General features: G+C 40.1%; 1 protein-coding gene across 3 annotated transcripts in view; it reads right to left on the bottom strand.

Annotated features, from left to right (window-relative positions):
* The window catches only part of dip2cb (disco-interacting protein 2 homolog Cb), a gene marked incomplete at its 3' end in the record, with an annotated part of 159,535 nt that extends 157,196 nt beyond the window's left edge, over nucleotides 1-2,339 (bottom strand). For all 3 annotated transcript variants that reach the window (XM_079569110.1, XM_079569111.1, XM_079569112.1), the window contains exon 1: nucleotides 2,134-2,339. In XM_079569110.1, the coding sequence (XP_079425236.1) occupies nucleotides 2,134-2,212 (79 nt within the window). In that variant the 5' untranslated portion in view covers nucleotides 2,213-2,339. The remainder of the gene's footprint in view (nucleotides 1-2,133) is intronic.
* Nucleotides 2,340-15,503: the final 13,164 nt, after the last annotated feature.

Raw genomic sequence — 15,503 nt, 5'->3', positions numbered from 1 at the left:
GGAAACGAGGTGGCCAATCTGCGCCATCGGCTCCTGCAACCACCACCAACTTACTCACACTCACTGACATACTGTACGCCCGGAATATTCATTCTGAGAGGGAAATTCAATATTAAAGAGATGCAAGTTGGTCTTTTTATGCTCATTACTGCCACCTTAGGTCTTACGCATAACTGCAGCCTCTATATTAAGCTCCTGCATGATGGAACCAAAGTATCTTTTTGAGTGACAGTGCAGGATTTTAGAGGCAATTGTGGTGAATAGGTCTCATTCTACACATTGGGACATGGCTGGAACATGTAGGGGGAGGAAAATACTTAGCTTTGACATTTTAAAACTTCGCGTAGTCCCTTTAAAAAAGCAGTATTTTATCTCTTACGGCAGCATTTGAAAGAAACCAGTGTTAATTTTGACAACATATTTTAATTTAGTTTTAGTCTTTTGACGAAAATGTAATTTGATTTTAGTCTAGTTTTAGTCAAAAAAATATCTTCAATTTTAGTCTAGTTTTAGTCGACTAAAATTGCAAGTAAATTTAGTCTACTAAATTTAAGATGAATTTAGTCGATTTTGCATTTATAATATTCATTATAATCATATTTAATCTTGTTCCTCTGCTTCATGGAGCTGCTCCACATGAACAAAGCTCAGAGCTGATCCTTTGGCAGAGAATTTACATGATCTGAGGCTCTTTCAGACGGTCAATAGAAGTTTGGTTGATTTTAGTCTCTCCCTTTCATTTTTATTTAGTCTTATTTTAGTCAACTAAAATATCTGGACATTTTTGTCATAGTTTTAGTCTCATAAAAAACGTTTAATTTAGTTTTAGTCCAAATTTAGTCGTCAAAAATATCACTTTGGCTAAAACTAAGACTAAATATTTTAGTCGACGAAATTAACACTGAAAGAAACTTAAAAACACAGGCAGGAACCAACTTCTTCATGACACTGGCTTCTCACACTGGTCTGCCAAACAAGCCCAGTGTGTGTCAATATAGAAATATGTAAAAGAGCACCTGTTCTGCTGGGTCAGTGGGCGTGGTCCAGGTGTAGTAGGCGAATTAAGTAACAAGCCAAATCTGATCGTATAGAAAAGCTTGTAATAATGAACAGATCAAAATGTAATAAAGTGTTCACTCTTGTGTAATAAAACTGCATTTTGGAATAATTTGCTCATTTTGCAATAAGTTATACTATAATGGAAACATGTACTCTTGACTGCACAGTGCACACTATTAAAGCACTTACATAACTTCTAAACCCCTTCCTCATCATTTGTCCATCATTTATAAGCACCCAAGTAGTTATTACCTTATTCAGTCATTTAAGTGCGTATTCGTGGTAACAATTGTTGGCACAACTGTGTAAGAGTCTCATAAATGATGAATTAACTATTTACCAGTTCATGTTTCACAGTATAAAATGATAACTAACATATAGAAGGTGAAACTCCTGGGAGTGAGCTGTCAGTGCAACAGCCTCATCCAGCAGCACCAAACAAACAGGAGGCTCCTGCCCTACAGCACAGTCTGAAACTCAGGAGGAAATCTCAAACGCTTAGTATTCAAGTTGAACCAGTCAGTGTTTATTCAGTTCTGACTGAATTTGCAGTTTTAGTTATTTTGTTTTAGTTATATAAACTCTAGCCCAATCCTTTTTCCACAAGTCTTTGCATCTCCACTTGTGCTGCACAGCCCTCTGCAGAGCACAGCCCAACATATCTATAACAGAGGCGGTAGTACTCAGCTACATTACTCAAGTGCATGGGCTTCAATAACTTTAGAAGTAACTGTACTTCTTGGAGCAGGACTATTACACTATACTATACATGTGAGGACAAATCATCTTGAATATAACAATAGCAATCTTTTAGTTCAGTATTTTTCACTAAGTATTTCTGGCTCCTCTAGCCTCCTGTGCTCCTCTAGTGCTGCAACTCCTCTTGTTCCTGTGGTCCAGTCTCATCTCCTTCAGATACTTCACTAAAACATCCATACTCAATACACAAAAAGCATCTCCAGAGCAGCCTGACTCCCGCCTCAGAGCCAGCTCTCCGCGGCTCTCACTCCCAAACGTGAACTTCGCCTGTGAGCGGCACAGTGGACAAACTGCAGCCGCCCAGCGCGCACTCACCTTCGGATAACTCCAGCTCCAGCTCGGCCAGTCGGGCCCGGACCTCCGAGGGAAAAGCTCCCGTGTCCCGGTCCGCCATGCCGCCGGTGAAAGCGCCTCCTTCTCCGGGCTATCCACTCCACAAAGCTCCGCGTAATCCCAAATATCCAGAGAGAAGAGAGTGTCCAGACTGAGAGTGGAGCCGCGCTGCTCCAACTGTCAGCGCTGTCAACGCGCGGCAGGAGCGAGGCGGCGCGCCGGAAGTCCCGGGCCGGCCTTCACAATAAGAGCCCAACACCTGCCGCTGTGCCGGTTGTGTCAGAGGCGGACTGGGACTGAAAAACAGCCCTGGAATCAGCAAAAAGAACGGGAAAGGTGGTCGTAGAAACAGAAGCAAAATCATTAATATAAATAATAAATAATAGTGGTCCCAAAATTGAACCTTGTGGTGCACCATACTCCCCCGCGACCCGGCCCCGGATAAAGCGGAAGAAAATGGATGGATGGTACACCATACTCCACGGAATTCCTTTTTTATACTGGGCTTTACCCAAAACTAAAAGTTTCTCGACGGGAGATCAACAATGTAACGCCTCATTTGAAAGCTAAGACCTACAAAAGTGACGGAAACTTTTCGTCACGTCGCCACATTTTTGTCATATTTTTGTTGTTTAACTCTTTTTTCTATCATTTTTTCCTCATGTTTTTGTCGACTTCTCATCCTCTTTTTCTCGCTATTTTGATGCTTTTCTTTTTAGCTTTTAGATTTGGGTAAAGCTCGGTTGAGGCGGGACTGGTGGCCCTTCTGTGCTCTTCCAGAGTGGACATGTGGCCAGTCCGCCCCTGGTTGTAGTGCACAGATATCAGACCCCACCTATTGATAACGCCCCCACTTTTACAACGTTACCAAGATTTGGATGGCAGAACCTCAGGAGGTAAAGTGGGTCATCCAATAACCGCGAGGTTCGAATCCCAGCCCCCGCAGGTGCGCACTGCCGTTGTGTCCTTGGGCAACACACCTCGCCCACCTTTCCTCCATCTGCGCACAAGTCAGTTCAACTTTATACCAGGCTCGTGGGCCATTAACAATAATACAAATAAAAGGATGAGACAAACGATGGCATTTTAAAAAGACAATCGCACCAACGTCTCCACAAGTCGGACTGATAACGGGTCGTACGTTTTACATGTATTTCATTTACAGACGTGTTCATTGATAAACATTTCTGTGGCACTTGACCATCTTAGCTTAGTCTGTGCATTTAGTATTTCCAAGTAGCCGACGTTTTGCCACAAACCAAACCAGTAGGTGGGCACACATGACAGCGAAATAGAGAGAATTATTGGGGAGTAACCTTCAGAGCCGTGGGAAGATGTTTTAGCTAGGAGGTGCTGAGGGACAAAATGTACCCCCAAAACGCTTTTTTTTCTGCGCGTATTTCCTATTTATTAACCTCTTAACTCCCGCCTGAACCGAGAGGATCTTTTTCCTCACGTCATCAGATTGTTTTTCCATCATTTTTTTGTTGTTGGGTGTTCTACTCATTTTTGTCACATTTTTTCGTCAATTTTTTGTCACATTTTTGTAATTTTTTTGTCACATTTTGTCACATTTTTGTCATTTTTTAATCAAATATTTGTCATCTTTTTGTCACATTTTTGTAGTAATTTTTTTGTCACATTTTTGTCACTTTTTTTTTTCATTTTTTCGTCAATTTTTTTAAATCAATTTTTGGTCATTTTTTATCAAATTTTTGTCATTGTTTTGTGACATTTTTGCCACTTTTTCATCAATTTTTCATTATTTTTTTGTCAGTGTTTTCTCACTTTTTTCACATTTCCATCATTGTTTTTGTCACATTTTGTCACATTTTTGTCATTTTTTCGTGAATTTTTTAATCAAATATTTGCCATTTTTTTTGTCACATTTTTGTAGTAATTTTTTTGTCACATTTGTCATTTTTTTGTCAATTTTTTTGTCATTTTTTCATCCATTTTTTTAAATCAATTTTTTGTCATTTTTTATCAAATTTTTGTCATTGTTTTGTGACATTTTTGCCACTTTTTCATCAATTTTTCATCATTTTTTTGTCCGTGTTTTCTCACTTTTTTCCACATTTCCATCATTGTTTTCCTCTCAGTTTTGTCGCTATTTTCACAGCTTTTTTTTCCAGAAGCTTTTGAATTGGGGTAACGCCAAACTGGAGAAAAATGTGCTCTGTTCTGGTGGGAGTTAAGGGGTTAATATTGCCTGCTGTTTCCCAAACTATCCAACAGGGGGTGCTGCAGCCCCCTCAGCACCCTGGGTTCCCACGGCCTTGGAATCATGTTATATAGCCATTGTCGTTGTTTAATGGGTGTTCATTGCTGCCCATTTATTACAACAATCTATCCATTTATTTCCCTCCTAACCAGCACTGGCATTACAGAGAATCGATACAGCCTATTACTTTTATTGATTTTTTTTTAACTATATAAATTGCCATGTTGCTGCTGCTGTGGCTTTGTTAACAGGTGTTTTTCAGTGCTTTTATTGTGACAGCGGGACTTCCTGCCGGCTGGTTTCCATCACAGTTTGAATGTGATTGGAGACATCCACTGAAAACAGATGGACAACAAATGGATGTGTTAAAATCTGAGAGGATGTAGTGACTTGCCCTACTCTGGTATTTGCACTCACAACTTCGCAAAGACTCCAAGACTTATTTATTACTTTGATGACAATGCTTTTCCCTAGTTCAGAAATAGGCCTAAACAAATAAATAAAATAGATGCTGTCAAGTCATATTTAATTCAATATTTTGTTCATAAAAAAGCATAGGCTAGATATTGCCTACACTCGATAGTAAATCATTGTTTTTTTTTAATATGCTTGGATTAACTGAATGATTCTGTGTGATACCGCCATCTAGTGGACAAACCGTATCCTCCCTAACTCCCACCTGAACCGAGCACCTTTTTCTCCAGTTTGGCTTTACAGTCCCAGTCCAAAAGCTTCTGGAAAAAAAGGTGTGAAAATAGCAACAAAACTGAGACGAAAACAATGATGGAAATGTGACAAAAAGTGACGAAAAATTGATGGAAAAAGAGGCAGAAATGTCATAAAAATGGTCACAAGAAATTGACAAAAAATGACCCAAAAAAAATAACAAAAATGTGACAAAATGTGACAAAAAAACGACAAAAATTTGATGGAAAAATTGACGAAAAAATTACAAGAATGTGACAAAAAATGAAAAAGATAAATGAAAAAAAAAGTTACCAAAAAAAAAAAAAGTGACAAAAAAATTACACAAATGTGACAAAAATGTGACAAAAAAATGACAAAAAAAAATGACAGATAATGTTGCAAAAATGAGTTGAATACTATGGAAGCCCGTTTCCGCCATGTTAAAAAAATAAAAGCCCAACAGGAAGTCGAAATTTCGAGATTTAAACTCGTAATTTCCAGATTTAAACTCGAAATTTCCAGATTTAAACTCATACTACGAGTTTAAATCTGGAAATTACGACTTCCTGTTGGGCTTTTATTTTTTTAACATGGCGGAAACGGGCTTCCATAGAATACCCAACAAAAAAATGATGGAAAAAAAATCGGATGACGTGAGGAAAAATATCATCTCGGTTCAGGCGGGAGTTAATTGGTTAAACTTTTGTCACTTGTCGATTAAATACATTTTATTTACAAGTGACAAAAGTTTAATTTTGGACTCATTAAACGTGAAGTAAACCTATGTTTTTTGCAATAGCAACATGCATTTTCCCATATTTTTGTTTTGTATATTGAAATACATAAACATTCCATTTCACACTGAAACGGAATGAACGCGCGACTAATTAGGGCTTGATTAGGAACAGGTGCTGGGACTGTGGAAGTTTATAAACATTTTTGAACTAGTTTTAGTCATAGTATCAGGCAGGTGTCGCAGTGACTGTGCATTTTTCTAACCTTGAGCTGCAAACTGGATTGAAATCCTCGAGCTGACACGTCCGGTGTGAACGATCCACTCGTGGCTCGTTCACCTGGAAGTCGGATAGAAATCTAACCAGCGTGTTTACAGTGGTAATTCTAGATACTTATGGTGGTACAAACAGTGATAAATACTAGTAATAATTGTGGTACTTAAAGAGGGGGTATTATGCTTTTTTCAGTCACATAGAACCAGTCTGTATCACACTACAATGATGACCAAACCTTCTGTTGGTCTGTAAATGCAGTAAATTAGAATAAGTGCCTTGTATAAAATGTCTCTCTCAAAATGGCTGTAGTGAATGTCTTGAAATAGGCCTCTGTCTCTTTAAGAACCTCTGAGCCTTTAGACACGCCCCCTCCACACGCTGTCTGTGGCATCAGTGGGGAGGGGGTTCTGCTGAGGGGCAGTGGTTGGTTACTCGGCTGGTGACGAAAGCTCGGAGGCGTCTCCAGGAGGTGGGGGCGTTCCTAGGAGGACTCAGGCAAACCTATCCCTAAAATGGCCGCCATCAGAATTTTTACAGATTACTCAGAAATACGTGAATGTGCCAAGGCAACACTTCAGGCATGTTTTTAATGAGGGAATGACATAATAACATGATGGAAAGCTTGAAAAAGTCCATTTTGCATAATACCCCCCTTTAAAGGACACTATAGTGAGAATTACAAGGTATGTACTTCTAGAAACATCGGTAACTCTTAGTAATGAAGGTTGTACTTCTTGTTTTCCCTAGTGCTGTTTTATGTTGTTTTATAGTCACACAATCCTAGAAATTACTTCTGTTTGTAGAAGTACCACATTTACTAACTATGAATTGCTTCTGTAGTATCCTTGAATTACCAGTAAGTACCATAGTAAATAGAAGTACAACCTTCGTTACTAAGAGTTGCCCCTGTATCTCTTAGTAATGAGAGGTACAGGGGTAACTCTGTGACTCCCTAACCCCAATTACTAGTAGTTACCATTTTTAGTGCCACAATAAGTACCACTGTCATTACTAGTAATTACCAGTGTAAGTACCATGGACTTACCGGCCCGTATGTGTTAAGTGTTACCGAAAAGGGTAATGCTGCAGAGTTCCAAACATAACTTTTCACCTCTTTTTCACCAGAACCGAGCACTTTGTCTCCAGTTCGGCTTTACCCAAATCTAAAGCTTAAAAAAGAGAGCATCAAAATGGTGACAAAAACGAGGATGAACACGCAACCCAAAAAAATGCGATAAAAAGACAGCGACAACGTAACTTAGCTTTCAAATGAGGTGTTACACTGTTGCTCTCCATTTGTGAAGCTTTCAGATATGGGTAAAGCTGAACTGGAGAAAATGTGCTCAGTTAAGGCAAGGGGTAAAAGGTAAATAAACCTGTGTTCACTCTATTCCGCCCCGCCCACTTTTCCCCTCATCGGCACTTCTGTTGTATTGATACTCCCGGTAGAGCGCAAAGTCCGTTCATTAAAGGGACACTGTGTAACATTTTGGATGACCAAACAGTTGCCATCAAAGTCAAAACATGATCCTAATGAGCAGCTCGACACAAACAATTCTATTTTTGCAGTGGGTAATCAGATGATTTATTTGGATGAGAGCCAGACCTGTTTGAATCGCAAATACTAGACTTCAGTGAACGTACCCACTCCCAGTAAAGTTACAGTCATGTCTTAGTAGAGCTGAGCCGCTCACAGCAAAAGTATATGTTTGTTTGCACAACATTCTACGTGGTGTGGCTTTAAGCGAAGAACAAGAGAAAATGTTCCCCGCCAAATGTGATGTTTAGTAGATTGATTTGTGTAAAATGTCCAATGTTCATTTCAAGTCAACACTTTCTCCGTTTCTCTGCTTGGCCTAAAAACAGCGTTGTGTCCGTGCGCTGATTTTCTCTCGACTTCTCCAGTATTACACCAATTGGACTGTCAATGATCCTATGTAAACTAATATGAGTGAAGGGGCTGGCACAATTCATGGCGGCACCCACGCAAACCTCTGGAATAAGGTGAATAGGTCTACCGTTTTCTTATTAAGCTATGTTGTGAGACTTGAATGCGATTGGCTAAAACGAGTGGCACTCGATCCAAACGAGTGGCACTCTATCCAATTCGTAACAACGAGGCCTATCCCAGCACAAGTCCAATGGTGGGTAGCACTGTTTTGTGACTACCATGCAGGGGCTGCAGAAAAAGCTAGTTTTGCACTAGAAATCGTTCTTTACACACGTTTTAAACAACTGTAAAGCCTGGTTTCTAATAATGTTGAACTTTAGACAGCTATATATTCCTCCTCTGATAATGCTGGGTTAGGTACAAAGAAAGGAACCAGGCAGGTTTTCGTAAGGAACATTTTATATTTATCTCATAGGGTAATGAGGGCCTGACGTTGACAGGCATCAGAGTCTACAGTGAAGATCCCGCCTTATGCCCTTTTGGACCATGCATTCTCTCGAACGAAGCCTGGTCTTACCATACCCTCGTACTCATTAGGGATGGGTGGATCGATACCAAAGTATCGATATATATCGATACCAAACGGCTATTATTTAAGCATCGATATTGGGCAAAAAGTATCGATACTAATTTGCATATGTAAAAAGAAGGAGGGGCAGCAACTATCAACACAAAAGGATGATTTATTTCTTTGTTCTGAGCCAAAACAGTCACAACAGCAAAGGATTGAACTGAGCCAGGCATATCATTCTGGTTTAGGTTTTATTTGTCATTTAACCTCTTAAAGCAGTACTAAGTAACGTGTTTACCTTAATAAATCCTTTTCGTAGCCCCTGTGGGGGTAAGACAAGTGTTTATGGGATGATTGGAGGGTCTTTCATCCCCCCCTGGTGTCTCTGGACAGAAAACCATGTTTGCAACTTGACTGCCCCCGGTCTGGAGAAAGCAATACACACTAATGAAATCATGAAGAAGAAGCTAACATGCTAACGGGCAAAGCTAACTGCGGGCTAACGTCACTTTAAACAGTAATTACAGCCAAGTTTGAGTGAAAAAAAAAAATTTCCATTGTATAATTGGATGCACAGTAACCCTCTCTCCCTTCGCCTTTCCTGTCGGCGTAGTATTTACTCTCCAAGACAATAAGTTAAAAAATCGTAACTTTCTACTACACCTGCAGTTGCGCTTATGGCCTCTAGGGGGAAGAGTTACTTAGTACTGCTTTAATTTAAATGTTTATGTATTCAATTTCACATTAGTATTGTTTAATTAACCAGTTAAATATAGTATAATTTTAACTGACCAGTTAATTAAATATAATAACCAGTTTTAGAGATGTGTACAATTGAAATACATTCACCCATATGAAATGACCAGTATCGGTATCGGTATCGACAAAAATTACCCCAAAAGTATCGGTATCGTATCGATTCCAAAAAATGTGGTATCGCCCATCCCTAGTACTCATTTCGTACAGAGGGTCTGGATCTTCACAATTGAGCTGATTTCAGGTGGGAGGGGTGAACTCCTTTTAAAGTTTGAAACGATTGGATCAGACTTTACCCAATTGTTGAATTGTTGAAATGCAACCGATGTAACGCGGCCACTGAGATCAGACCCAGACGTACAGTGGGGAAAAAAAGTATTTGGTCAGTTTCACATAGATTTTGTATTGGATTTTGGCCAAATACTTTTTTCCCCCACTGTACGTGTAGAGAAAAGACAAGTGAGCGGAGTTTACGGACAGCCAAGGCCAGGCTATCTCGAACGTAGTCATTAACGTAAATGGGAGGGAGAGAGCAGAAGCTATTATTTTTACAGTCTATTTACAAGTCAGTTCAACTCAAACGATTTGAAACAGGATGCTAACGCCAACTTTTTACAATAGTTGAGTAAAGCCTAAACATAGCTTGACCATATATGGCTTCGCAAAACAGGTCATGATTACATTACAAATACACAAACATACCTTTAGACAAAAAAACAGGACACGCCTTTCCTCATCAGTGCCTAAATCTTTATTTTTCAGTAAGCTACATTTTTTTTCTCCAAATTAGACAGTTTTACATCATGACACAAGAGTAACTTAAATTATCTAGAGCCGACATGAACGCTTGATTCCAGTCTCCGCGGAAGAAGAATAGCCCCACAAAGTAAACCAAAGAAAAAAAAAAAGTAACCAAAAAACACAAACAGGAGTCTTGAGAAGCCCTCTTTGAACGCAACCTCCGTGTGTCGTGTCGGCGAAATCGTCCAAAGATATCGAACCCCATATGCAGGCGGGGTTCTCGATTGTCCACAGCTGTTAGCGAGTGTTAGAACCACAGTGAGTTGATTAGAGTCCAGTCAGTTGCATTCGGTAGTATCTTTGCGTTTAAAATAAAAAATGGGAAAAAAAGCAGCACACGACGGTTCGTTTTTATTACAAGGAACTTCTAAATGGCACTGTCAAAACAGGAAGTAAGAGACCGAGGCTTCCCCGAAGAAAGTCCAATCGGAAAGTCGGCGCTCGTTTCGGCGTGAGAATGCAAGGCCTGTGAAAAGTCCGAGATCCACGGTGGACATAGTCAGAAAATGGCGGGGAAATTCCCACCCATGCACAGTCTTGGCTTCATCCAGTGTGGTCCTTTAAATTCAGGTCTCGACATTACTTGAAAAACAAAAGCGCGAAACGATGCCGGATTCTCCTTGAGTCTCTCATTTCAGCTCGTCCATCGCACTGTAAAAGATGAACTGACAAAAATGGCACAGTTTTTGGTAGATCCTTTTTTTTTGTTGACATTGTGTCCATGTGGTGTTAGCTATGCTAGCGCTATGTGCCAAAAGTCTTTAACGGAGCCTCTACTCTCCCAGGCTCCGTTCTCCCTTCCTCAGAACAAACAATCAAAATAAAGACAAAAAAAAGCACAACTCCAAAGTAAAAGCCCCCCCCAAATAAAACATGTGTACATTGATTTCCTGTGAATGCTGACCGACATCAACAGGGAAACTTCAAACTCCTCGAGAGATGAACAGCGCTAACGATTTTTGGCTAATTTGAACAGTTTCTTGCAAAAGGAGTTTTTCCCACTTTTTCAAAATAACCAAAAGCATTGATAAAATTAGAGCAAAACAACTCCCGTCTTGAGTCGATTGTCCAGGAAATCGGATGCATTTTCTGTGCTTTTGTAGTTTTTTTTAGGTCGTTTTCATCACACAGCCCAAATTTCCGCTAACAAGATGCTAACAGTTGTGCATAGCGAATTCTTTTGGCTAATTTTTTTTTTCCACCAGCAGTTCTCTGAAAGTTGTTCAACAAACAGATGAACAGCAGCCGCGCCAATTTCATTTGAACCCAAAGTACAGAAGTTTCCGCCCCGGTTTCGTGAAGGGTCGGCGACTGCGTAAAGCGAGTCAACTCTGCATTTCATATTGCATCGAGTTCGCTTAAATTTTGAGCCTTACAAGAAAATGGCTTGAATCTTTCTGGTCACGCGATGGAGCAGCGACAGAAAATGCATTAGATCGGTATGAAGCACCACAGAACACGTGACCGTCAGACATTTCACGACCGTCCGAAGTCACGGTGAATATTTCGTTTCCCTCGAATGCTTTGCTCGTGTGGAATAAACTCAGGAGAAATGGCCGATCGTCCAAAACGGTTTCCAAAAACTTCAACCAAATATGTCAAGAATGATGTCGCTTTTGAGTGGTTTGGGTGACACCATTTCAGTTGAGAACGTTTATATTCAAATATTAAAGCTACTTCTATGTTTCACCTCGACATATTGTGTAAATCGCTCATGATATCGCAGTAGCTTTTGCGAGTGATATAGTAAATCACCGAATGGCTTCCATCGCACATATGGCTTAGCGAGTATGAGGACCTCGACTGTCTCATTTACAAATTCAGATTTTATTTTTCCTAAATCAAAGAAACGAAAGAAAAATCGATGGGGGGAAAAAAGTGGCTAAGTGGTGTGAGCGTTCGTTCGCAAATCCAGAGGTGAGCTCATCGTCGTCATCCTTAGGTAAGACTTCGCCCACATCGCTCATGCGGGGTCAGGAAATGATTTGGGTCGGATAGATACAGACGGCATCTCGTCATAGAAGGGGGCGTGGCTTCGCCGAGGGGGAAAATAGAATCTTTAGAGAAACAACATTTTTCCCTCTTTTTTGCCATTTTCTGGTGGCATATCAACTTATTTACCCCACATAAATAAAGTCAAGTGTAAATCGGGCCCATGTGGATATTTTCTCACTGCAGATTGTTCAGTCGTAGTGAAAAAACGGCAGTTGTAGCTAGCGCTAGCTAACCGTTAGCATTAGCCCGATGCTAACATGTAGCATCAAGTTAGCATTCTCCGTTATTCATGTATTTATGGGATGTTGAACCACTTTGCTCCTCCCCATGTCTTTGTATCTTTATTTAGTAGAAAATATGTTCATAATTCAGCATTTGTTAAAGTAGTTTTTGAATAATTAGAGAAAATATAAATGTTTTCAAAATTGTTTTCCCCCTTAACTGTTTTCAAAAATGACCATATATGGGCGATTCCAGAGATGCCGTCTGTATCTATGTCGCAGATCGGCAGGCGCGCTTCAGTCAGTCTTCCCCCGAGACAGCTGTGGCTACAATAGAAGCTTTACCGCCAACCGAGCGCGCGGGGAAGTGAATAAATGTCTGCACTTTGAAACGCGAGTTAAAACGGAAAACACCAATGTGAGCTTTTTTTTGTTCTTTTCTTTTTTTTTTTTTTACTATTGTATTATTTATCAAGCTTTAGTTATGAGCAATTTCCACATACCTAGTTTTGGACTTCAGACAATTATCTTTCTGCCTTGTTTATTCCATAAGCGTCACAGCTACACGTACGCGCGGTTCCGAAGCAATTTATTTGGGCCGCCATCCGCATGTCAAGCAGATCAAATCATTTCTAAAAAAAAAAACTTGAGAAAACAAAACTAGCAACCCAAAAGGAGTTTACCGCCTGCCGTTTTCGCCACACCCCGTTCAGTGTCGACCAAACCCTTGTCCCCACACATGTGAAATAACCATACATACAGCAATGTACATAATATTTTCCAAACATTTACAACTGTCACCACCTCAGAGTTTGTCTGCGGACACTCGAGCGAGCCGTGTTGTCAGTACCACGAGCTGTGAACTAAAGACAGCAAGGGGGCGGGGCTTAAGTCACACCTGGACAGGTAGAAATCATGGAATGAGAGACAGAAGAACAAAAAAAAAAACACGCCGTACAATCAGAGTTCAAACATTCGCAAACTAAAAGAACAGGGAAACAAACAAAAAAATCCCACAAAGAAAATATCTCCAAAAACCACGACAATAAGATTTTTTTTTTTGTATATCCTACATCCAGCTCAACATTAATAGTTCAACAAGTTCAATATATTTTTATAGTCATTTGAAGGTACCTCTTATATTTTCTGATTATTTACAACTGTACAGGCAAAGCACACACTTCAAAGTGCACAGATTTAATACAGTATTGACTAGTTTTGCATTTACAGTATTCTTTCCCGCAAACAAACAAAATCAACTTTTTTTTGTGTGTACAAAATCAAGGGAAAGAACCAACGAAAACGCGTCTAGATTTGAACTCTGGGGTATTCTCCATACTCGGGAGGGAGGGTGGGGGGGAATTTTCTCAAAAGAAATAAACTCTATGCTTGTCTTGTATAAAAAGTTAAGGCAAAGTCATTTTTCAAGTTTAAATAAAATTCAAGTTTCTCAAACACTGGATGGACATTTTTACATTTAGCGTAAATATATAGAGACGTCTCTATGTATTCTTCTCAAAAACAAAATGATATATTTCTCATGGAATAAACAGCATTGGTTTATATATCGAGCAGATATGGTTCTCCTCTTTCACCATTTCCGCCAATGAGAAAAAGAAAAACCTCAATAATCATCATCATCATCATCGTCGTCGCGCCATCCGAGTGCATTTCAGTCCTTCAAACAAAAACAAAAAGATCTCGCATCCAAATCAAAAAGCTATGACCAGGAGGTTTTCTTCTGTATAAATTTCCCTTCTGCGCATTGGCTCCTGTGTTTTCTCAATGGGACTACGGAGAACGCTTTGTGTGTAGATTCAGGAAGACTTTGGCAGGACTAACAAGGTCCCGCAAGGCTTTAAAAACAAACAAAAAAACTGCAGTGGTTTGTGGTAAAAAAAAAAAAAAAATGTTGCTTTGCATCTCAGGTGGAACCAGATTAACCCAAGCACATATCACCGCATCACCTTGGTCATGGTTGCAGACTTTTTTGTTGAGCTAGATCCCTATTCCCGAGCGTGTGTAGGAGCAGCGGCTCTACTCTGAGCTCTTTGTTTCAACTCCGAATGCTTTAAATCAGCTTATGAACGCAACAAATGTTAGTTTAAAAAAAAGATGGGTGTTTGAATAGGTAGCTTAGTAAAAACGGATTATCTATCAATCATCGACATGTTATTTAATTGATTTTGTTCACTTATCTTAGTATAAATATGACAGTATATATATAAATATGTTTTTAGTCTTTTCCCCGCCTCTTTTCGGGAAGTACTTGTCATGGCGAAACTCCACAGCTGGTTTGGTTTTCTGTCTGAGCGGCCGCTACAAACCGACAACCAAGTCGATCGCCGTTAAAGGTGATGTGATTTCCGCGTTTTGTGATCGAATGGAGAAATGGTGGAACGGTGCCCGTGTGTGCTTCGGTTAATCTCCTCCGGCTACGCTCGCCCGACAGAGGGGAAACAAACAAAACGCGCGACTACAGCAGACGTACGAGGGAAGCGTGTCGACAGAGCTGCGTAGCGGTAAACAGTCGAGGAGGACACAATGAAAAAGTCCCAAAATTTCACTCAAGTCGTTTTTTTTTTTTTTTTTCCGTTTTTCCTTTTGCGTTTCCCTGTTAACTTGTCCGACATCTCTCAAGCCTTTCGACAAATTCAACCGACTCCACTTCCACTTTCCCCGCTCTCTAAAGCCATACCTCAGCGCAGATCTGATCTCCCAAAAAAAAAGGCTCTCGCGCTTCACACACCCATTCGACAAAAAAAAAAAAAACAGACTTCCCTTTTTTTTTTTTTTTTGACACGGATACGATTTCTTTTGTCCCGGTGCCGACGCGAGAGATCGAGTCCGTCGCAGGGCCAGGATCGTACGAAGCACCAAAAGCAGGAAATCGTAATCGCGATTTTAAGTTAGCGAAATCACAAAGCCTGCAAACACATAGGTCACAAATCTTCAGCTTTCTGTGTCCTTTAAGCTCTTACTCTGTATAAAACCTGGACGCTCTACCTTTACAAACATGTTTCGAAATGTTTAGCGGGTCTTATTTCAGCCTTTTGTCAATTTATAATGCTCAAAATGTGCGCTGTGTGGACTCAAAGTTGCTTGTAAAATGCGCAAATCTAATCCAGACACAGAATAATCGCGACGTCACGCAAAAAAAAAACAGAAACTTGTCGCCGTCTAGATATCCGCTTTC

Source organism: Gobius niger (genome assembly GCF_951799975.1).
Source record: "Gobius niger genome assembly, chromosome: 13".
Classification (NCBI taxonomy): Eukaryota; Metazoa; Chordata; class Actinopteri; order Gobiiformes; family Gobiidae; genus Gobius; species Gobius niger.
The sequence above is the reverse complement of the archived record's forward strand: the minus strand, read 5'-3'. Positions and strand labels throughout refer to the sequence as shown.